Genomic DNA, 22,762 nt, shown 5'->3' on the forward strand with positions numbered 1-22,762 from the left:
GGGGGGGGGGGGGGGGGGGGGGGGGGGGGGGGGGGGGGGGGGGGGGGGGGGGGGGGGGGGGGGGGGGGGGGGGGGGGGGGGGGGGGGGGGGGGGGGGGGGGGGGGGGGGGGGGGGGGGGGGGGGGGGGGGGGGGGGGGGGGGGGGGGGATCCAAGGAATAATAGGGAAGAGGAAGCAAAGTAATGGAGGAGAAGAAGACAAGATGAGAGAAGGAAGCTAGCCAAAAGATCAGAGAAGAAAAGTGAAGAAGAAGACAAATAAAAAAGGATAAGACATCTAAGAAAGTTCAGAAAGGAGGGGAATAAGACACACATGAACATCAAGAAGGAGAAGAAGACATGCAAATGGCTGGCAGCAGTGTAGAGAAGAAAAAGACAAGAGGGAGCATTCTTTAGCCGTAAGAGTAGCTTTTTCTTCTTCTTTTTTTTTTCCTTTTGACGGTTGACTTGCTTGTTGCCAACTGGCTTCATCCCTTCAGGGAAAAATAACATAAGACTGATTTTGTAAATTTCCTTGCTTTGCTGAAATGAAGCAACATCACTTGGGGAAGCAATCACTTTTAACAAGTCAGTCCACTCCATCATTAACCACACCCAACCCCCTCAAAAAATAAAATAAAATAAAATAAAATAAAAAATCAAGTCCTAAAGATTGTGCAATGGCAGCTAACAGAAGGAAATTAAAATGTATGATGCAATAGTTTAGGGTGGACAAACAAGTTCCCTTGTCCCATTAAATCAATATTATACATCTAAACCAGAACATTACGAAAGCATTCAGTGCAAGCCTAAAAAATCTCCAACCAGTAATTCTCTATTTGTGAATAGAGGGATCATGTATAGTATTTATGGTTACAGCTGAAAATGGAAGACATAGCCAAGACAATTTGAGAAGAAAAGTAGGACAATCATGGCTGCCATATATATGGCAACTTGATTTGACTGGTGAGTAGCAGAATATTGTGGATCAAAGAAATACTCAAGTGCCTCATTAATTAAAAGCATCAAGTGAAGGCTAATAACCTTGTAAAAGGCACCGAAACCCTCATTTTTTAGCATGTTCTTTGTCACATCTACTGCTGATCCCTGGCCCAGTTGTATTCTCACCTGCAATCGTGAAACAGAAAATTCAGATCCATTAAAACACATGGACCAGTAAGAATATACGGAGCACAAAAATGAATTAAATCAGCACTTTTACAACGAGATCCATGCTCGTGTATTTCCGATACATGTAAACACTAAGTCAATGCTAGTCCTAACATTCAACACTAATTTAGATACTTGAGACATGGAAGAAACAATTTCAGAAATAAGAAACAAATTTGATACAAAACTAAACCAACTAAAGCAACGAATGCAGAAAGAGTTGATCGATCTGCTATATCTGGCAACCAAACACCTATCAAACAGATCAGAACTTCAATCGCCAAAAAAATAATGAAGAACAGGAAACCGATCTGTAGAAATGAACATGTATACACGAATGTATGCATGTCTACACATCGATTAAGCAATAAAAGTACCTTGATCATGTCAATAGGCTGGATGACGCATGTGGCGAGCATACCAGAGCAGCCTCCATTGACGAACGGCTTGACGGTGGGCCAGACTCCGGTGGCGGGCTTGGGCTTCTGATCTCCCATTTTTCTCTGATTTCTGCTTTCAGATAACAGAGGTAGAAAGAATGGCGTTAGGGTGAGTGGAGCTCTCGAGGGTTCGAAGGAAGGAAAGGTTTGGTTTAATTGGTTATATATACACACACCGAGGCCCCAGCACTGGCAGGCAGCATCGCTTCCGCTCAGGAGGCACACGTTGGAAGTTGGAACTTCAACATTTTTAGGGCGCGTTTGGTTCATCAACTCGCCTTTTCAAATTTTAACATTCATAAACAACATTTACCATTTTTCAAAAAAACAAAAAAAAAACAACATTTACCATATATATTTTCACCTCTTTAATTCTTTTAAACTCATTTATAAAATTTATTTGTGATCAAAATGTTTGAGCATCTCAATATTTCAATATTTCAACCAAATGAAGCACAAAAAGCTAATATCCGAGGTTCGAACTTAGCCTTCCCATGTCCCATGTGGAAGTACAACCGGATGCTACTAGACTACAAAATCTTTAGCATATGAACATCTCAATAGAATTACTAATTTATAAAATTATACATTACCTAACAATTCGTTTAAAGAAAAAGATTTGTAGAAATGTCACCAAAATAAATTATAAATTGTTTCTAAAAATTCCACAACTTAACATTGTAACGTTCACATTACCATAATTGTGAGATAATAATTTACAAAACTGGCCTAGTCTTCTCTTCTTTTTCTTTTTTTTTTTCTTTTTTCATACAAGTTATTAAAAATAAAAAAAGGTGCAATGAGAAGATATTTAATGCATGCAAACTCTCCTGTTAGACCGATTCACAGGTCGAGTCATGAAAATTTAGATTTTATGGTATATGCTTAGTAATATTTTTTTTTTAAACTATCTATTACAGTTTTGTTATAATGTATTACATTTACACTATTAATTAGTTATATATAAGGCTTATAGTATTGATTATAATTTTATTATTTAATGACACTTTATTTCTATAAATTGTCTATCATATTTTTCCTATAAAGTACGGAGTACTAATAAATGATGACATTGAAGAATCAAAAATCGTTTGTACAAGTAAAATTTCCTACCCAGAAAAACCATGAAATTTACATATACACAATTACACAAACATGAGACACCTTAAATTTGTTGCAATAGCTTATATTATAACCAAAATGCCACTATAACTTATAAGTCTAGTCCTACGTTTTGGGATTAAAGATAGGAAATTCAAATGCACGCACGATTCATGGCATAATTTAATAGTAAATTATATTCCTTTACAAACATTTTGGCCACGTTTGTGCCATCAACCATGCCACCAGCAAAACTTAAATCTTTGCAACAGTCAAGTTGTCACCAAAACGCCCAAAAACAGTACTTATTATTATAGGTCGGCCCTGTATAATTTTGGTTACTGGGACTTAAAAGGGGTCAACTCCAGTCTCTAAGATAATGTAATTGAACTCAACACAAATGCCTACCAAAACTGAAGGAAAACCAATCTAGGTACTTGGGTATAATTTTGAATATCAAAATTTTACTTCTACAAATACAACAATCACATTAAGAGCACTCAACTCGCTGCCGTTTCGCAGAAATAACATCGTTCTCTTGATTAACACCAGCTAACTCTTTGTTTTTTATATCGAAAGTCCAGCCAGGAAAATCGGACTCTGAGAACAAAGAGGTTGGTGCTACTTTGTAGAATGCCAGGGGGACTTGTTTAACCCTTCTCCTAATCTGTGGGCAAACAGTTTAAGTTGAAATGCGTAAATGCAAGCAAATTAGAAGGAAAAGATTAGCTCAATTCCCTAATCCAACTTATTATCATAAAGATTCAACTGAACTTTGAATTTGAGGTCGCATTCCAGGTAAAGGCAGAAAGAACTATACCTCATCACCAAAAATTGTTGCATAAGAACCAGAACTGAAATCTTTTACTGCTATTTCAGTGGTTTTTGCTCTGACGGTTAAATCATTTTCAAGTGATAAAACAAATCTGGAAGCACATGAAAGCAACAAAAGGAAAAAGGAGCTTAAACCAGAGGAGAATAAACTAATAATGTGCACTTTATACGGTGTCATGGATATAGATATATACCTTGAAACAGGAGGACAGTAGTGATGACGAAGAGTATCAATCTCCCAAAGAGAGCTCCCTGCTCCATCAGTTTTAACAAAAAACAAAACATCATTTTCACAAATAAGTACTCTGTAATATTTTTTTCAATAAGAAGAAGAAATCACAAAAAAGAAACCAAGTTTTTTAATGCATAAATTGCATTTATGCTCATGAACTCCCAACAAATTTAGATAAAGATAATAGCTCCTCAAAAAGCAATTATTAGCCCTAAACAACAAATATTTGGTTACACATGAAATGGTCCATCACTAACAATCAGAATGGACAAAATAACTATAGAACAGTTAAACAGACCATGCATATGGTTTAGAGGCAACCATACTGTAGATGGATCTTTTAAAATGTCTTCTCAAATCACATAAAGAAGGTTAAAAAAAATCAGGGAATTGAGCTAAAGCAGGAGAAGCTTACTCATGGCATTAGTCCTCAAAGGATCCCTCTCTTCCTCATCAAAAGGATCAATGCCCAATCCATTAACAGAGACTTCTGTGCAAGCATCTGCAGTAACATCAGTCTCTCTCTCTGCTTCTGAATTTTCTTTAGTTGTCTCATCAGTATCGTCCTGCAAAAGAATATTGTCAATTTAGTAACTTCTGTATGGTTAATGGTTACATAATTGGTGATTGTATTCAAAGGCTACAACAAACTGGCAACACTACATAGTAGGACAGTGTCCATACCTGATGCACTAAGCAGTTTATTGATGGATGTCTCCTTAAAAGGTTGTGGATTAAAGCAGTAATAACAAGAGATCCTGAGGGAGGAACTGATAGTGAAAGCCTGCTCAATTTTTTGCAGAAAGCAGCAGCCAAATATGCAGGAAGAAGTGGTGATTTCAGGCAAGAATCAAGAAGCTGCAAGTCGAACTCTCAGGTCAGAATCCAAAAATAATAATTTTCACCCCCTATATAAATGTTTGCCAAGCGTAAATGAGAAATACCAAAAATTCAGAAAGCAATTTTATCTTTCTATATAAAAATGGGTGCAGATTTAACCTTTTTCAATAAAGAACAAGTATAAAGTGATAGATGTTCCTATTTCATCTAAGAAGTGAACAATCAACATCAAACTTTCAGTAATAAACGGAAAAACAAGGAATTTGCAATAACCTCAAAGAATTTTGCCCGATGTTTTGCCATAAAAATAGAAGGCTCTAGAAGAGCATATAGCTTTTCATAGAAGTTTGGATACTCTATACCATGTTGAGTCATGAGGATAAACAAGCTACTAAGAGCCATAACACTGACAACCCCACCAATATCATATGATCGTGTCAAGAAATCACTGCACATATAAAGGTCAAGGAAAAAATAGTTGTCACTCTGTCAACAATGCAAAAAATTCAATTTACTACATTTGTATATTGATTACCATAACATGATGGGCTTTGACAAGTAAGGGATGACTGCCTGATGAAGGCTAACCAGAACCTGATAATCAAACCACCAAAAATGTTAAGAACAAAAAGTCAACACAATGTCTTCATGTAACTGATCATATAGTATGTGAATGTCCAACTTAAAAAGAAAAATGGGGACCATCTATCAAGTCTAGACAAGATTCCTGACCATTTATATTTATGACTGGGAATTCAATTATTTGAAGTTGAAAACAAGTTTCAGAACAATCAGAGGGGATGTATATAGATCCTTTCTAAGAAGGAGCATTTCTTTACCCAAATCATTAAAGCTGAGAATGGATAGGTATTACACCACACTGATTGATAATGACAAACCCAAGATGAAAAGCAGGTGACTATTTGATACAATTTTGAAAATAACCTAGTTTAACTTCAGTCTAGTAAAAGGTTTAAAAGAACAAAATTAAAAATTCAGACTATGTACAAAGAGAAATAACAATCCAAGTACGTAGCAAAGAACTGTCAGTTTTACCTCTTTGTACACATCAAGTGGGAGTGGTATTTTAAGAAATGATATCCATGCTTTTGTAAATTTCAGCTTCATCTTTTTAGCAACTTTCAGAGAAGGCAAAACCTGAAGGCAGGAAAATACTTAACAGCCTATATTTATTTTAAATAAAATATATATTTTTTAAAAAAAAAGCACAAAAAATATGGATAAAGTAGGAAAAATAGCTGAATATGAATTTTACTTTATCACTAGAACTTTCAGCTTTGCCAATCTTGCTTTCTGCTTTTGAATCCAAAGCATTTTCCCTGTTATTGTTTTTCCCAACAAAAATACCTGAACGGCAACAAACACAATTAGCAAAAAGCAGTTCTACATGAGTTCCAATGAAATTTGAAATTCACATTGCATAATTATTTTTTATTCAAGATTATCAGTTAAATTACCTAGACCATTCCACATCTCATATTTTGACATTTGATCAAGACCATCTGGTGGTGGGATATGCGATAGAATATAATATATCTTCTGAACTGAAAGCTCCATACTTCAAAATAGAGGAAAAAGTTGAACAAGGTGTCATATAATAACTTATTTTGATAGGCCTCAACAAAATGAGAATCAACTCATAGTATTTAATGCTCACAAAGAGTCAAAAGACTATTAATCTTTTCATCATTTGCCTCGAAAAGCTATAATTATGTAATTAAAAAGGAAAACATGTGAATCAAATGGAATAAAAAACTAGAATAGCAACTCCAAACTGTCAAGAGTACTGCAGCAACATCAGTTGTGAAATTAACGGAGCAGGAATTTAAAAATGCTCTTCAACAGATCAATCATACAGGCTCAAAATCTTACTATAACATCAAGAAGACATGTTTAAACGTTAAAACACTAGACGCTCTAACAGTTCTTTCAGGTAAACATGTAAAATATTATATCAGAAAATTATGTTATCAGATGTATGAGTATGAACATAATAAGAATTTTTATCAGCAAAATGCACATATAATTTACAGCAATCACAACTACATAAAGTGAATAAAAATAGCCTGCATACTCATCCAAACTAATAACAGGGGAGCAATTTAAATCAAAGACTTGAGTATTAATAACAGTTGACACCATCATGCTCCATCACTAAGATGTTCCTACTTTATATCAAATTATTAATCAAAGATATTTGCATGAACAGCATGATTTCATACTAACCTTTCTCTTGGAGGATTCTCAGAATCGCCAGATGAAATCTTGTTATCATAATCTGGCAGTAACAGAAAGTGAATAAAGTAGTAAAAGTAATCAGAATACAAGTACAGTAAACAGAAAAGCAGGAAATTTAAAGAACTGCTAGTAAATACCAGTAATGTATTTTGCTTCTAATGTTTGTGAGAGCTTTTCCATGTTGATGTAAGTAAAATAACTGCACAAGATAATAAAAGTTCAATAAGTAGAACATGTCAAGAGAAATATGATCTCAAGTTCATACTGTTCACAAAATGTAGTGCACTGTTCTAAAAGGTGTGATCAATACCGAATATCAATGTAGTTGAAATACTTTGTTGCAAGCAAATGAAGCAAAATATCATCCACTCCCAATGATGAGTGAACCTGCACAGTAAAATAAAGCAATGATTGCAAGCTGTAGAAAAAGAAGTCCTACATAGTACCTCTCAACAACAATTAACACTTACAATACTGTGAAGAAAACGGCGGTATATTGCAGGGTGAAACTTTCCAGAGTTTCCAACCTTAACAAACTCCATTAGTGCATCTAATACAACTTCCTACATCATTTAAGAAAAGAATGGAGTTAACACCTGGTAATATTCGAGCAAAAACCTAAACAATATAAATTCAAAATTGAAAAGAAACATGATAATTGAACTGTGCTCACCCTTAGGGCTTGTTCGCACTGGGAAGAGGTGGCGATGTCAATGAGGGATTGAACGAGGTCTTCGAACTTGGAACGGAGCCAAATACTATAGATAATTTCGGGTTCATCTCGGGGGTCAGCAGCTGAAGTAGTGGAGGGGAGGTCGGGAATGAGAGGAGTGAAGAAGGCTTGGAGGGAAAGTAGCGCTTCGAGAGCGTATTGGGGAGCAGAAGAGGGATTGACGAAGGTGAGGAGGACAGGGAGGTTATTGATGTGTGCTCTAGAAGACAAAAGCTTGTTTCCTAGGGTTTTCAGCTCCGCCAATGTCTTCGCACCGTTCTTCTTGGCCATGGCGGCGTTGTTGGAACTTGGAAGTGGTTATGACTCAGATTTTTGAGTAAATTAGGGTCATACAGGTTACAGGATGGTTGCCGACTTCCCGTCACTACGCTACTGCTCTACATGGCATAAAATTTAAGTAACTTTATTGTTGATAATGTTTTTAAAAATGATAAAATCAAACATCAATCATGAAAATCCATTTTGAATTATATTTTTCTTTGGCAATACTACATTGGCTGCTATATTAAACATCATAATATACCATTAGCATATATTATAAAGTATTGTGTTATTAGATACCACATGAGATAGTTATGAACACATACTACATTGTAACAGAGAATTTTTACAAAACACGGATTAATTCAAAATAAACTTGTTCAAACTATATACAATAAAGAAAGGAATCTTTATTTTTTCATGAGAAAATATAAATTATGTTCCAAAATTTCAACCTAAAATTTCAAAATTAGAAGAGTATGAATACTCCTGTCCCTTTGCAACTAGGGATGTCAATCGGGCCAGCCCTGTATCGGATTCGGGTTGTCAGTTAATTTATTATTTTATTCTCGGATTGGGCTAGCCCTAACCCTAAACCTCATGTTGTTGGATTAATCGGGCGGGCTAAATCATCTAAACTAAAATCGAAATGAATACTTACATTCGATAAAACGAGTCAAGTAGTCAACCGAATCCGAATTCGATAGAACAGGTCAACCGGAATACCGGATGAACATTGGGCAGTACACTATACATTATACATAATACATTAATACTCAAAGTCTCAAAAGTCAAAACCCACAAGTCCATAAATTAATAACCTTACTAGTTACTGCTTTTTTTTCGAAAACTACTAGTTACTACTTAAGTACTTACTACTTACTGGAGTACTAAATACTAATAGGAAATTAGGAATCCCATAATCAAAAGTTCAAAAACCAAAACTAGTTAGCATTACTTGCATACTTAACAGATTACTGATTACATATGCACTGGAAAGACAGTAGCATAATTGCCTAAACAAACTATCTAGATTCTAGAGAGTGTTAAAGTCATAAGCCACAAATGACAAATCCACAAATCCACAATTCATAAATCGTAAGCCACAAATCCACAATCAAGATTACATAGCACTTCATCAAATCTTCTATTCCAAACTTCCGATGTTTTCTTTCTTTTTTGAGTATTCTCACTATCATTTATATCAATTTCATTCACATTTTGAAAAGAGATTTCTTTTATACCTAAAAATAAAATAAGAGTATAAAAAAATATAATTGTCAAATAAATGAATTAAATACATAGTAATTCACTAATTAAACATACAAATTACAAATTTATAACATATTTACAGATATTAATTTACATTTTAAAATATCAAGCAAGACCCTAGTACCACGGGCGGTTTAGCCGGATAAAACACAACTATGCCGGTACCCATGGGCGGTTTAGCAGGCCAAATTATTTAGAAAAAAAAAAATCAAAAAATAGAACTGTGAACTTACCCACTGGAGACTGCACTGCTGCCTGCTGGAGCCTGGAAGAGTGGAAGTCGCAGCCTGCACTTCATACAAAATTACAAATAAGAAGTCAAAATTTTGAATTAAGGAATTAACCAATAATCATACATCATGGCATTATGTACTTTGAAATTGCTAGTGCAAATGTGCAATATAGTATAGCTATTAGCTTCTCTGTAAGGAGTGTAAGCCATTAAATTAAGTAATTAACCAATCCATTTTTCAAAGTAAAAAAAACATACACAGAGCCGCACAGAGCTGACAAACATAAATACATAATTAGTTTTTTTTTAAACAAAATAAAATAAAATAAAATAAAATAAATACATAATTAGTTAATTACAATTAACCTTTTGGAGTTTTGGTACAGCAATGGTTTCAAATGGTCTGGACTCTGGAATGTAGCGACGACGGGCGGTGACTCCGGTGAGCGGCAGGCTGTGGGCGTCAGGCGGCGACCGGCAGGAGGCGGGTAGCGGGCGGTGCTCCAGTGAGCGGTGGGCGGCGGACTGCGGTGATCGGCGGCCGGCGGGCTTGCGGGCGTTGCGGCAGTGCGGAGTGCGTACTTCTGCGAATCTGCCGCTGCGGGAAGTGCAGAACTGAAATTTGGAGGCTTCCTTGGAGGAGTTGGAGCGGGAGGACTGAAAAGGTAGCGCTTATTAGAATTTATTAGAACCCTAGTTTTAGGGCTTTAATCTTTTTTTTTTTTTTTTTTTTTTTGAAAACATGCTTCTTCTTTTTTTTCTTTTTTCTTTTTTTTTTTCGAAAACTTGAAAACAGAAGAAATTAGAATTTAGACATTTAGCAGAGTTTGGTTTAAGAAACGTTATAATACATTGGGAATATTAGATTGCTCGAATGTTAGATTCTTATATTTGGTTTAAATTGAAGTATGTAAATAAATAAATAATACAACGGAAATAAGACAAATTAATTAAAATACCAAAAGTCCAATATCAGTAAAATCAAACACTACATTTTGTTAGTAATTACACATGCTTTCGTAAACTAAATTATTATGTATTTTATTAAGAAACTCTTTATTTCTAATTAATAAAATCAATCTAATTTCCTAAACATATTTATTACTTATGAGTCATGATCAGGTGTGGTCATGTGGCCTATTTTCAGCCATTAGATCATATCAACTCATCAAATCAACGCGCAATATATATGTGTTATAGAACACACCATTCTACGTACTAAAACGCACCAGAGGACCGATAAAACACACAATTCCACACAATATACCAAATGCGTCTATTCACTTAAAATTCATCAATATACTTAATAAAACACATCATTCTAGGTATTAAAATGTACCACAACGTGCCTCATGTCAGATTATAAGCATACACTATTTACACATATTAGAAAACATGTGCTAGTTTTTTTTTAAAAAAAATATGCGCTAAAATATGCATCATTATACGTATCAAAATACACCACACTTATTAGAAATACATGTTTTAAAATACACATCATTCAATGTATTAAAATCCACCAGACGACGTATTAAAACACACCATTCCACAACACAGTTAATGCACCAACATACGTAATAAAACGCACCACACTATGTACTAAAATGCACCATTCCAATTCACGTAATATAAATACTAAAATTACCATAATAACCCCACTTAAACATATGCGAATTTCAGTAAGATTAATGAAATTGGACGTTGCAGATTAGGCTACAAGACCGCACCGGAGCTCGCCGCCGCATTTGAAACAAACTCTATTACTTATTATCTATATAATTTTCAAAACATATTTATTACTCCACACAACAATATACAATTATGTAAAAATATCAAATTTGCAAACTACACAACAAATTGTAATAGCAAAAAACACATAAGATGATGAAACATAAATAGAGCCACATTTCTTATGTCTTAATAGTTCTTATCAAAATGAGTTATTTCCATTTGTCTCAATTGTTAATTAGTGTTCATCAGCAATTAAATTATACAATAAGACGCAAAAACTCATAACTCAAGTTACAAGCTCAACTTAACCTTTTTCACTCCATACAAATAACAAAAAAAAAACAAAACAAAAAACAAAAAACAAAAAACAAACAAAAAGCAAAAGCTTACTATAAGATTTCAATAATAAAAAAAAAATAGATATAAAAAAAATAACTTACCGAAGAGAATTCTTTACTAATAGAAAATTGATGAAGATTTTTACAGAGAAAGAAGATTGACAGATTGGGTTCTTATGACATAGAAAGTTTGAGTTTTGATTAATATATATTATTCGATCATTGATTAATAACTTACTGAAGAGAATTCTTTACTAATAGAAAAGTGATCGCTGATGAATTCTCTCTAACTCTCTCTCTCAAATGGATTCACCGGCGACGACCACTTTGTCGCCGGAAGATCAAGACCTACTTGTGCGTAGCACCAAGAAAACGAAGAGATTACGCGAAACATAGGAGCTAGACATGATGCCATCTTCGGATGTGTTAGTCCAAGAAACACCCTTAGCAGGCGGGTTGAAGTCACCGGAATCGGCGCAGTGGCGAACGCCGGCAGCCACCCCCAGCCGTGCATGGGCTCAGAAGGAAACCAGCGTTCATCTGGAGAAGGAAGTGGTTTCGGATGATGATATAATGGATGAAGGGAACATGGATCCGACTTGCCCAGTAGTTCTAGTTACGAAAGAAGAAAAGGAACGGCTTCGCTATCCTGGCGTCGATCGTTAATTGTCAAGGTTCTTGGCCGCAAGGTTAGCTACCCTTACCTTTTACAGAGACTCCAAAGAATGTGGAAACCTGAAGCATCTTTCGAGCTTATCACCCTAGACCAAGACTATTTCTTAGCGAAGTTCGATTCCCTTCGGGATTACGAATTCGCCAAGTTTGAAGGTCCATGGATGATCTTTGATCATTACTTGATTGTTCAAGAATGGAAACCCAATTTCGATCCTAAGGATAACAAGACCGAAAAGCTGTTGGTCTGGGTTCGATTTCCATCTCTGCCTATAGAATATTTTGAAGATGCTTTCTTGATGAAGATAGGGAAGAATGTAGGCCGTCCAATCAAAGTGGATAATACTACTAGCCTGGTTTCTAAAGGAAAATTTGCTAGAGTATGCATTGAATTAGAAATGTCGAAACCTCTTCTGTCAAAATTTACATTAGATAAAAAAGTGTGGCCTATTGCGTATGAAGGTATATTTTCATCTAGTGTGCTTCAGTTGTGGTTTATACAGTCATAATCAGAATCAGTGCAGAAAGGAAGATGTCAATGGTGTTTGAGACCCCAGAGAGAAGATAAATCAATTTCAAGAAACAGAGAATAGTCCGGAAGCGGCACCATCTCTGGCTCCGCAGACTGTTCCTCCCCAAACTCAACAGTTCAAGGACAACTATGGGCCTTGGATGCTGGTCTCAAGAAAGGATAGGAGAAGGCAAGGTCGGAATGGTAACATACAAGAACCTGTAATGCAGGCGGTCAAGAACCGTCTAGTTACATCATTAGTACCACCCGCAGGATAGAAGGCCTGGGTTCCAAGTCCAGATTCGCAGTATTGGATGGTGTTGAAGGGGATGACTAGGTACACATGCATGAAATGGTGGATGAAGGTATGGAGTTAACGTGTTATCAAAGTAATGAGCTGCCTTGTATAAGAACCACTAATCGGCATAATTTCAACCCTACGGAACAAAGACACAGTATAGAGAACTTAAGGACCAGAGCTTATATTCTCCAGGTACACCAACCTAGACCAGCCCCACGTGGTGCATTCAGAGGTAGAGGTGGCAGGAGTGGAACCTCGCGTCAAGCTGCAGCCGAAACAGAACATACAGTGGTTAGAGGGTCCAACCGAGGGAGGCAGGTCACAAGCACGGTGGTCTACAATGGGAATGAACAACCAAGGATCCCTCTCATAGATGACACAGATTATACTCTAATGGGGGAACCTCCTGATCTACCAATGGTTTTCACTACTCGAGCTGACCCTCCAGATATAGCAATGGAGGATGGTGAAAGACAAGCTGGCCAAATTTTATGAGAAAAGGCAGGAGTATCAGGACCTGCTCATCCATTGTGTTGCACAGCATATGGGCTTCTCTAAGGGCTGACCTGTTGTTGCTTGCATTATCGACAAATGTCTTAGGCAGTGGTTGTTTTTGCCTGACTGATCCTCCAGAGGTTGCGATGGAGGATGGTGATAGACAAGCTGGCCGTTTTGGCCATGTGGTGACAAATGAGATGCGCTCTTAAGCGCCGCTGTGTGTTTTGAGTTTAGGTGTTGATTTGTACCTCTTAGCCAATGTACTTAGACAGTTCGGGTATCCCCCTTCCATGCAAATATAAAAAATATTATTCGATCATTGATTATGGGTATGGAGTATTTTTAAAGAATTAATTACACTTTTGGTCCTATGACTATTGGAGTCTTGTTAATTTCAGTACACGACTTTAAAAACTAACAATTTAGTACCTTAACTATGCAAATTTTAACACATTTGGTCCATCCGGCCAAATCACCGGCCAAACGTCGTCGGGAAAATATAAACCATTTTAATTATTTAATAATGGGGGCAAATTGGTCATTTCATGCTCTTCCTTCTTCTCCGTTCTCCTCCCTTATTCGCCGTTCTTCTTCTTCCTTCTTGCAACTCGCTGTTCTTCTTCTTCCTTCTTGCAAGAGTTGCAGCGATGGTCCACGGCGTTGTCCACGACGTCTAGTTCAAGAACGCCGCCGCCAATTACGATTCAGAGCCATTCCGCCGTTGTGCGCTGCTCGACGCCGGCGACCCCGCATCCCACACTGCCGCCCTCCACGCTCTGCTCAATGAATGGTACAATTAACCATTCAGTTATGGTGTAGAAAAAAATTACAAGGTAAGTAACCATTCTTATTACAAAGAGGAACTTTAATTATAAACACATATTGCATTTTAAAGAATAAACCATTTCAAAGAATAAAATGGACTTGGATACAAGCATATAGTTTTAGAAGACATGCCATGAACGCCGTCGCTGCAACTCTCCACCGCATCCAACCGGCTGTCGCTGCAACTCTCTGCAAGAAGGAAAAAGAAGAACGACGAAGAAGGGAGGAGAACGGAGAAGAAGGAAGAGCATGAAATGACCAATTTGCCCCCATTATTAAATAATTAAAAATAGTTTATATTTTTCCAGCGACATTTGGCCGGATGGACCAAATGTGTTAAACTTTGCATAGTTAAGGTACTAAATTGTTAGTTTTTAAAGTCATGTATTGAAATTAACAAGACTCCAATAGTCATAAGACCAAAAGTGTAATTAATTCTATTTTTAAATTTTCAGGTCATCTATTCCATCCAATTATATGTGTCTATAATTCAGTGAGATGATTACAAGATAAATTGCAATTATTTCTAACAGAGACTAAAGTTGTAATTAAAGTTAGGAGTTTATGGGTTTTAATTGATTTAGCTGTTTAGATAGATATAAAAAATTAAATAGTTTTTGTCAATTAAAAATAAAGATTTTTTAAAATTATAATATAATAATTTTAGAAAGTTATATATATTGAATAAAATAGATGTTGGGTGTAAATTAGGGGTGTAAATGAGTCGAGCAGTTTGCGGGCCGTTCGGTCAAAGTTCGGCTTGAACTTGATCAAATTCGAGCTAGAATTCAAATGTCTTAGGTTCGTGACACGTCGAGCCGCTCGCGAGCCGCCATATATATATATATATATATATATATATATATATATAATATTAAAATTTATAAAATTAAAATACTAAAAATCTAAAATTGAAATTGAAACCCTAATTTGCTTATGCAGCCAAAATCTCCAACTCTCCAAGTCTCCAACCTGCCCGCCGACTGTCTGCTGCCGAGTGCCGACGACGACCGCCGCTGTCAACCGCCGACGAGTGCTCCACCTCCCTTGCGATAGCCGACAACGACGACCGCCGACTGCTGCTCAGCTGCTGCGTTTCGGCCTTCGCCCACCGCCTGCGGCCACTCTGTATCAGCCTTCGCCCACAGCCAGAGCCGGTAGGTGTTTCTTATTCTTATTTTCTACTTTTTGGCTGTGTTTCTACTTAGTTTTCTGTGTATGTTTTTTCTTATTTTCTACTTTTTTGCTGGATTACTTCAAGCATGTGTGTTGTACTGCTGTTATATGTGTATGGTGTATGTGTGCTGAAGTTCTGATGCTATTTGGGAATCGTCTTTGAATCAAGTTATTATGTTGTGAACTTCTTCTAGTCAATTGGATGTTGTATTTGATTTCTCTGTTTATGGCCTTGATATTCTTACTGATTTTCTGTCAGTGATTTCATTTTTGTTCTCTATCTTTTACATATGGGTATTCTGTTTAGCTATATATGTATTCCGGTACTAAACCTCATGCTGCAGAAGTCAATAACAGATAATATGTTGTTAATACCTTATACCCTATATATTAGGTGTAAGTTGCATGTGATCATTCCAGTTTTCCAGTATTGTCAAGCTCTGTTGAGGAACATAGTAACTCTGACTCCAGTAAGAGTTTATGATGTAATCATGTAAATGCTTAGTTATATATCTGGATTTTATCTTTATTGCTTTCATTATTTGGTTAACAGTTAAGTTCATCCATCGTAGAACTAAATGCTCAGAAATATTATTAATTCACATCCAAATATCTAATAGTCAAATATGTTACTTGTGAATGCTTGATTGCATGATTAGGTAGATATACCAAATGTGAAGCTAACTCCTAGACTATATGTTAATATGTTATGGTTGTGGAGGTATGATTATGTTGGGTTGACTAGTTGATTTCGTTATTGTTTTTTTATTAGGCATGTCAACAGGTAATTCATCTGTCCCACAAAATCCACACAGTTTAAATAGGGAATTCATTGTTACCTGAAACAACACAAGCTTTACTTTGTGGGGGTGATTGGCTTCGACATATACACATAGTTACTAAAAATAAAGTAAGTTAACTTCTATGCTAAATGATACATTATCTTTTTTAAAACATTTGTTTAATTATACACTTTTTTTTTTTTGTTTTTTTTGTTTTTTTTTTTGTGTGCGTGTGTTCAGAAAGAGAAATCATACCAAGAAATATTTATTCTGGCATCCAACTCATGAAAGTAAGTTACTAAGTTACACTTGTTTAATTTAATATTCTTGACTTATTGAGAATGCTTCTAGTTGAGAATGCTAATCAATTCATTCATTGTACTAGAAATAATGTTTATGGTAGATAATTTTTGTTATATGAATGAGCCGTTTAAATATTATATAAGTAATAAATATGTAACAAAAATTAGACAGGTAATAAGTAATAAATATGTTTAGAAAATTAGATAGATTTTATTAATTAGAAATAAATTGTTTCCTAATAGAATACTCCGTACATTAATTAGAAATAAATTGTTTCCTAATAGAATACTCCGTACATAATAATTTAGAAAGTAATAAATATTTTACATACTCCGTACATAATAATTTAGAAAGTAATAAATATTTTACAAGAAAGGACCTAGTCAATATTACCTTTTTCTTTTTAATGATGTGGCATTTTCTCTTTCACCACTGATGTATAGCATTTAATCTTATTAATAATTATTACTATTACTGATGTATAGCATTTAATCTTATTAATAATTATTACTATTATTTTAAGCCTAAATCATTATTATAATTTCAGTTATTTTGAGTATTTTTGGCATAAATCTATTACTATAAATTAAATTAACATATGTAGCATACAATTATTATGCTGAAATATCTTATCTATTGCTAGCTGTTGTATATTAAAAGTTGTCTTGATATCCATTGCATACAAGAATGCTAATAAATAAGGATTATTGGAAGCTATATATGCCATTGTCTTCAAGCAAGCTACCAGGAGAGGGATCTTCTTCTTCAATTCGAGAGCTATTAGACAACATAATTATTATGGTGAGTTAATTAATGTACACTGGTTGTAGCTCTTCTCGACTTCACACTTCAAAAATTCTGAGTATTTAGTCTCATTGTAATTTATGTTTATTGTTGGCTGTGAGGTTATTTTTCATATGAATAATGTTGATTGTAAGGTGTTCGACAAAATTCCTCAGTGGTCTATCTGGAGAACCGCAAAGCACATTGATAGCTCTTTTATTTTTCTTACAAAGTTTTCAATCTTTCAATTAGGAAAAAACTCAAAAAGAAACCCCTCCCTAGTGTTCGCTCTCCACAGAAAACAATAATCTGCAAATTAGATGATTCATTAATGAGAGTAACTTGTGCTTGTGGAATTCTTTTGCGTTGCATTCCAATCTTGCTAAGCACTAAGTCTTAGTCAAGTAAGGCGTCATCTTTTATCCATTCCTGTAGAAATTGAGTGAAAAGTTACACAAGCTCTTCCTCAATACTGCTTAGGTTCTAATGTGTTCACGAACAAACTCTACAAACCAAAATGGAGTAGGTGTTATGCAGCCAAAACGTTCCTTGTTTAGGTTTACCTATGAAGTAAATGTTCATTTATTTATCTATAACCAATAAAGGTATTTATTTATCTTTTATTTTTCTCAGGTTATTTTTAATTCTAATTGTTCTAGGTTTCTTGTGCCAAAGTAAAATAAGGTTTTTCTTGTGGAAGAATAAAGATGCTTAGTAGTAAGGATTGGCAAATTGTAATTTCCAGGTTTCCTTAATGTAGTAAGGATTGGCAAATTGTAATTTCCAGGTTTCCTTAATGGAGTTCCAGTTTTCCTTGCTAAGCCCCAAACTTATATGAATTTGAGTGGTGAATCTGTAAGCTATTAAATTTATGTTTAGAGCCAATTGATGCTTTGGTTTTTCAGTATGCCAATTGCCTTGATATCTAGTTTTAGGTCATTGGTGTGGATGCCAATTGCCTTGATATCTAGTTTTAGGTCATTGGTGTGGAATTTATTTTACTAAGATGATCTTAATTCATGGAAAATATTTCTTGATATGGCACCAAATTCTTATGTAGTGATATGAGAGAGTGAAATTCATTATAGCTATGCTTGCTCACTGGAGTTGGACTTAGTTTGTGACTTCCTTAATAACATAAATCATGCTTTGTGGTGTCTAAGTTGATCCCCTTCACTCCACTTTCTATACCCTTGTTTCTCTCCCCTTGTTTTTGTTTTCACCTTTCTCTATGTCACAGTGTCCTACTTTTTCAGTCATGAACTTTGTAATGGTCATGACTGGTTGAAACTTTGAGGGGATTTGACCTTAGCTATTCATATAATGGATCAGATAGTTGTAATTTGTAACCAATGCACATATGGGAGCAGATCAATACTCGGTGGTAAAACAAAATGTCTTACTGTAATTTTGACATATTTTTTAATGTCTTGCTCTGTGCCTTATTTGTTTGTTGGTTGAATAGAACATTGCTTAGTTATATGGTGATATGACAAATAACTTTTGTTTGTTTCCTATTAGAGTGGACCACTTGCTGCATATTATAAGCTTCCACTCAACCGCGTGATTGTGGTATAGTCTTTTGGGCGATTCAAACTTTTAATTCTTATTTGGAATTGACTAAATACTTTGTGAGTTGTGACACTTGGACATAATGTTTTTTTTACTGTAGTTTCATGATGACATGGATTTGCCATGTGTTTTTTTACTGTAGTTTCATGATGACATGGATTTGCCATGTGGGGTACTTCGTCTTCACCCTAAAGGAGGTCATCATAGTCACAATGGGTATGACCATTACCCTAAAGGAGGTCATCATAGTCACAATGGGTATGACCATTATGTCTAAATTTACTCACAGAATAACTATCATGGTATGTGCATAGTTGCATGCTTGAGTCTTTATAGCTAATTTCAAGTCTTTGATTTGTATTTTATTTATTTATTTATTTTTTTTTTGTGTTTTTTGCTCAAAAGTATTTTCTAATCTTTCAACAAGTTGGCTGTTCTTATCTTATCATTATTATTGTTATTACTACTTTCACATTGCTATGTGGCATGTGCATGCCTTATGCTAGAAAACCAGAACGTGAACTTACATCTTTTAGGATTGAGATACTTCTTATGAAACTGCCAGTTAAAAGCCTCGTAGGCTCGTAGCAAGTTAAGAATTCAAATTCACACTAACTCACTAAGTATACTTGGGTATGTTTTACTTTAAGCATATATGGTTTATATCCTGTTTAGGAAACATCTTTTAATCCACATTATAAAGTTTTGTATCTTGGTCTCCTTTCTGTTTCAAATTATACCAAATAGGTCTCAATTTACCAAGCCACTCTTTATGTGATGAATCTCACCTGGTGTTTGTTTTCTTAAGTTTTGGATTGCTATGTTTTAACAGCATAAACTCCTGATTTCTGGTAATTTTATGGATATTTACGAAATTCATTGCCCATATCTCTACTGGTTCTTGTGTTCCGGTTAGTAATAGCTTTCAGAAATTTAAAATTCTTTCATATTTGTATGTTTGGTATAAATGTCTAGCCAGTACATAAAATACTAACAATTGGTATAGGAATGTTTCTTTGAAGATCTCTAACACTGTTTTTCTTTCTATATACTTTTTAGGTTAAAGAGTGTGATTTATCATTTTCGTGGAAACAAAGAGTTTCCTCGATTAAGAATAGGTTGGTGGAACCTTGGATCTCTTTATTATTATTATTATTATTATTATTATTATTATTATTTTTCTTTGTTTGCTTTTTGCTTTCTCTTGTATGTCGAATAATTCTTATTTCTCCTGTTAGGCATTGGAAGACCTCCTGGTCAAATGGATCCGAAGGCATTCTTGCTTCAAAAGTTTAATGCAACTGCTCGAGAACGGGTATGCTCATCTTTGTTAGATTCTACTTTGTAATTTTTAATATAATTGTCCTCCATTTGTTTCTGATGTGTGATTAGTGAAATGAATGGAATTAGTTTGTGAGCCTTTATTGAGGGACTTTGACTTGCCATGCTTTTAACAGTATTGGTTTAATTGAGCATATTTTGGTTGCCAGTTATATGTAATTTATAACTGTCAATTTTGATTCAAACAATGGAACAAAGACAGTCCTACCTATGTAAATATGACAATAATACCTCCAGTGTGCACTGTCTAGATCAACTCAATGGTTTTATTCCTGCATATACAATATGTAGATCGGCTTGTTTTAGTTGTTTATGGTCCTTGCATCAACAAAGAGGAGTTAAGGAAAGTTTAGGGCCGTTTACTAACTGGAGAATTCCTGAAAACTAAAGCATAGAAAATAGAAGACATGTTTACTTGCACAGTTGCGCAGTTTGTCATTTTTAAAAGGGTAAATAATTTTCCAGTTTTAACAAAAAACTCGATAACTTTTGTTCAGAAAACATAATCTCTATGAACTATTTGACTATATATCTACCCCTACAGCCACATTCCTACCACATCCTCACCTTTATCTATCTATTTATATATTTATCCGATACTATGATTACATTCATTATTAGTTTTTACTTATCACCACCTTTTATCCATTCTACTCTCATTTACTTTATATAAACATAAACTATTTGTTTATACTTAAAGTTAGACACTTCACATTATCACAATTAAAACTCAAAATCTAAACCGATTATTTAAGGGAACCTTTTTAAGGCGGCATGTTTTTGTTTGTAAGGTTGATCATGTGAATATGATGTCTTTTTATTGAATTTAATTTGAGTGCCTAGATGAGGCAGAAATTATAATGTTCTTTCTGTGTTATGGAGATTCTATCAGAAGGAGATGGCGGCCTTTGGGGTTTCTACCAACCTAGCTTCCTCACAAAAGCGAAATAAGTGATGCAGGCTTAATTATTTCAAGAATCCATCTCACCATGGCCACTCCTCTTTGCTTTAAGCGGCCTTTGGGGTTGTCTTAGTTTAGATACCTCAAAGTTTTCTATGCTCCATATTATCTTCCCAATAGAATACAGTTCAAGAGTATTGATCTACTTTTTGACAGGTTGATGTTGCTTTACAAGAAGGGGTTGATGCGTTGAAGCAGCTCTTATCCAAAGGCTTAACAGAATCTGCAAGGTGTTTTAACACTCAACAAAAGTACAAGCATATAAGATTACAGACAATCCCAACATGATCATGATTCAAGCCTTCAAGGTTTCTAGCTAGAACCATACTGCTAGTGTGTAGCTTTTTTCTTTAGACTATTTGATTATCTCTAACTGACTTTTCAAAGTATACTCCCAAGTGAATACCCAAAAAGAAAAGAAGAAATTGATTTCATTTCTAGGTGCTAAGGCACTTGATTTATCTATAAACACACTTGCTTCAAATAACTGTATTTGCCCTATTTGGAACCAACTTAGCTTTCTCTTTGTTGCTCTCAAATCAAAGTTTCAATTCTTGAAGGACATTTACTTGGAAATGAGTAAATGACCATTGGTTTTTTAACACCTTTTACTATGGGAAAAAGTTTTAAATGAGCTATTACACAATTGTCTAAAATCATGCAATTTGACATGTTTCGGACATGTTTCTCCAATCATCGCTGACGTGGTGGTCATCATATTAAAAAGTTATTATTTTGTAATTTATTTTAATAATTTTAAATTAAATAACAAAAAAAAAGAAGAAAATTCCTCCTCCACCCTTTCTTTGTCTCCAGCACTCTTCATCTTTGGCCAGAGATGAAGATGGAGAGGTTTTTTTTTTTATTTTTTTTATTTTTTTATTAATGATTAAAATAAACTTAAAAAAAATATTTTTTTAATATGATGACGGGATAAACAAGTCAAATTTGATCTGTTATGGTCCAATTGCACTTTTACATTAACAACTATCTTGAAGTTTGAATTTGAAATATGTTCTGATTGGTTGAATTTGAAATATGTTCTGATTGGTTGTTAATATAGTGAATTCCTATTTTTCAGTTATGAATGTTGTTTGTTGCTACCAAGACACAAGATGTAGCTTTGGAGGGGTTAATGACTGAAATGGGACGAAGAATAGGAAAGCAGACAAAAATATGATGATTTTAAAAGCTGGATAAAAATGGAAAAAAAGCATTTGGGACTTGCGTTTGAGGTCAGAAACGCAGGTCTCAAATGCGTTTATTATTATTATTTTTTTCAATCGTTGACCACAAACCGGGCTTGCGTTTGAAGCATAAAATACTTCAAAAACACAAGTGGGACTTGCGCTCATTAATATGTATCTTTAATATATTAAAATGTACATTTTTTTCATGATCTCTCCACAACAATATTTGCCGTAGAGTTACGTAAGGATGCCAATTTTAGAATTTGGAAATAGAGGTTTAGAATGACTGAATGATGTATAATTTATATTTGTTAGTGTAAATGCATTAGTTTATTAAAATTAAAAGTTTAGAATGTCAATTTGAAAATTTTGAAAGTTTTAATTGAGTTTGCTCGATAAAATTGCAATCATTATTGTGTGGACCGT

General features: G+C 34.8%; 3 protein-coding genes across 6 annotated transcripts in view; 1 reads left to right on the forward strand and 2 right to left on the reverse strand.

The window, feature by feature from the left end:
• Positions 1 to 1,734, reverse strand: part of LOC116016318 (mitochondrial dicarboxylate/tricarboxylate transporter DTC) — a 5,264-nt gene extending 3,530 nt beyond the window's left edge. Inside the window, exons 1-2 of the mRNA XM_031256529.1 lie at positions 1,526 to 1,734; positions 1,023 to 1,106 (exon numbers count right to left, since the gene is read on the reverse strand). Coding sequence (XP_031112389.1) covers positions 1,023 to 1,106; positions 1,526 to 1,645 — 204 coding nt within the window. The 5' untranslated portion in view covers positions 1,646 to 1,734. The remainder of the gene's footprint in view (positions 1 to 1,022; positions 1,107 to 1,525) is intronic.
• Positions 1,735 to 2,848: 1,114 nt separating this feature from the next.
• Positions 2,849 to 10,009, reverse strand: LOC116016316 (nucleolar complex protein 4 homolog). 4 transcript variants are annotated; one of them, XM_031256525.1, is made up of 18 exons: positions 9,719 to 10,009; positions 9,354 to 9,407; positions 8,510 to 8,596; positions 7,528 to 7,959; positions 7,325 to 7,417; positions 7,165 to 7,241; positions 6,992 to 7,053; positions 6,843 to 6,894; positions 6,074 to 6,174; positions 5,872 to 5,963; positions 5,652 to 5,753; positions 5,131 to 5,189; positions 4,869 to 5,043; positions 4,440 to 4,613; positions 4,171 to 4,321; positions 3,718 to 3,775; positions 3,510 to 3,615; positions 2,849 to 3,356 (listed from the first exon to the last, which is right to left on the reverse strand). In XM_031256525.1, the coding sequence occupies exons 4-18, from the start codon at positions 7,855 to 7,857 to the stop codon at positions 3,180 to 3,182; spliced, it is 1,809 nt and encodes a 602-aa protein (XP_031112385.1). In that variant the 5' UTR covers positions 7,858 to 7,959; positions 8,510 to 8,596; positions 9,354 to 9,407; positions 9,719 to 10,009; the 3' UTR covers positions 2,849 to 3,179. The 4 variants fall into 4 exon arrangements, with proteins under 4 accessions (XP_031112385.1, XP_031112384.1, XP_031112386.1 ...); XM_031256524.1 differs by having other exon boundaries at positions 7,528 to 7,964; XM_031256526.1 differs by lacking the exon at positions 8,510 to 8,596.
• Positions 10,010 to 12,754: 2,745 nt separating this feature from the next.
• LOC116016104 (peptidyl-tRNA hydrolase, mitochondrial-like) lies at positions 12,755 to 21,449 on the forward strand. Its single transcript, XM_031256266.1, has 8 exons — positions 12,755 to 12,808; positions 13,098 to 13,371; positions 18,060 to 18,127; positions 18,794 to 18,844; positions 18,987 to 19,060; positions 19,904 to 19,962; positions 20,083 to 20,159; positions 21,303 to 21,449. Exons 1-8 carry the CDS (start codon positions 12,755 to 12,757, stop codon positions 21,432 to 21,434), a joined length of 789 nt encoding a protein of 262 aa, XP_031112126.1. The 3' UTR covers positions 21,435 to 21,449.
• Positions 21,450 to 22,762: the final 1,313 nt, after the last annotated feature.

Source organism: Ipomoea triloba, chromosome 4 (assembly GCF_003576645.1).
Source record: "Ipomoea triloba cultivar NCNSP0323 chromosome 4, ASM357664v1".
NCBI classification, from domain to species: domain Eukaryota; kingdom Viridiplantae; phylum Streptophyta; class Magnoliopsida; order Solanales; family Convolvulaceae; genus Ipomoea; species Ipomoea triloba.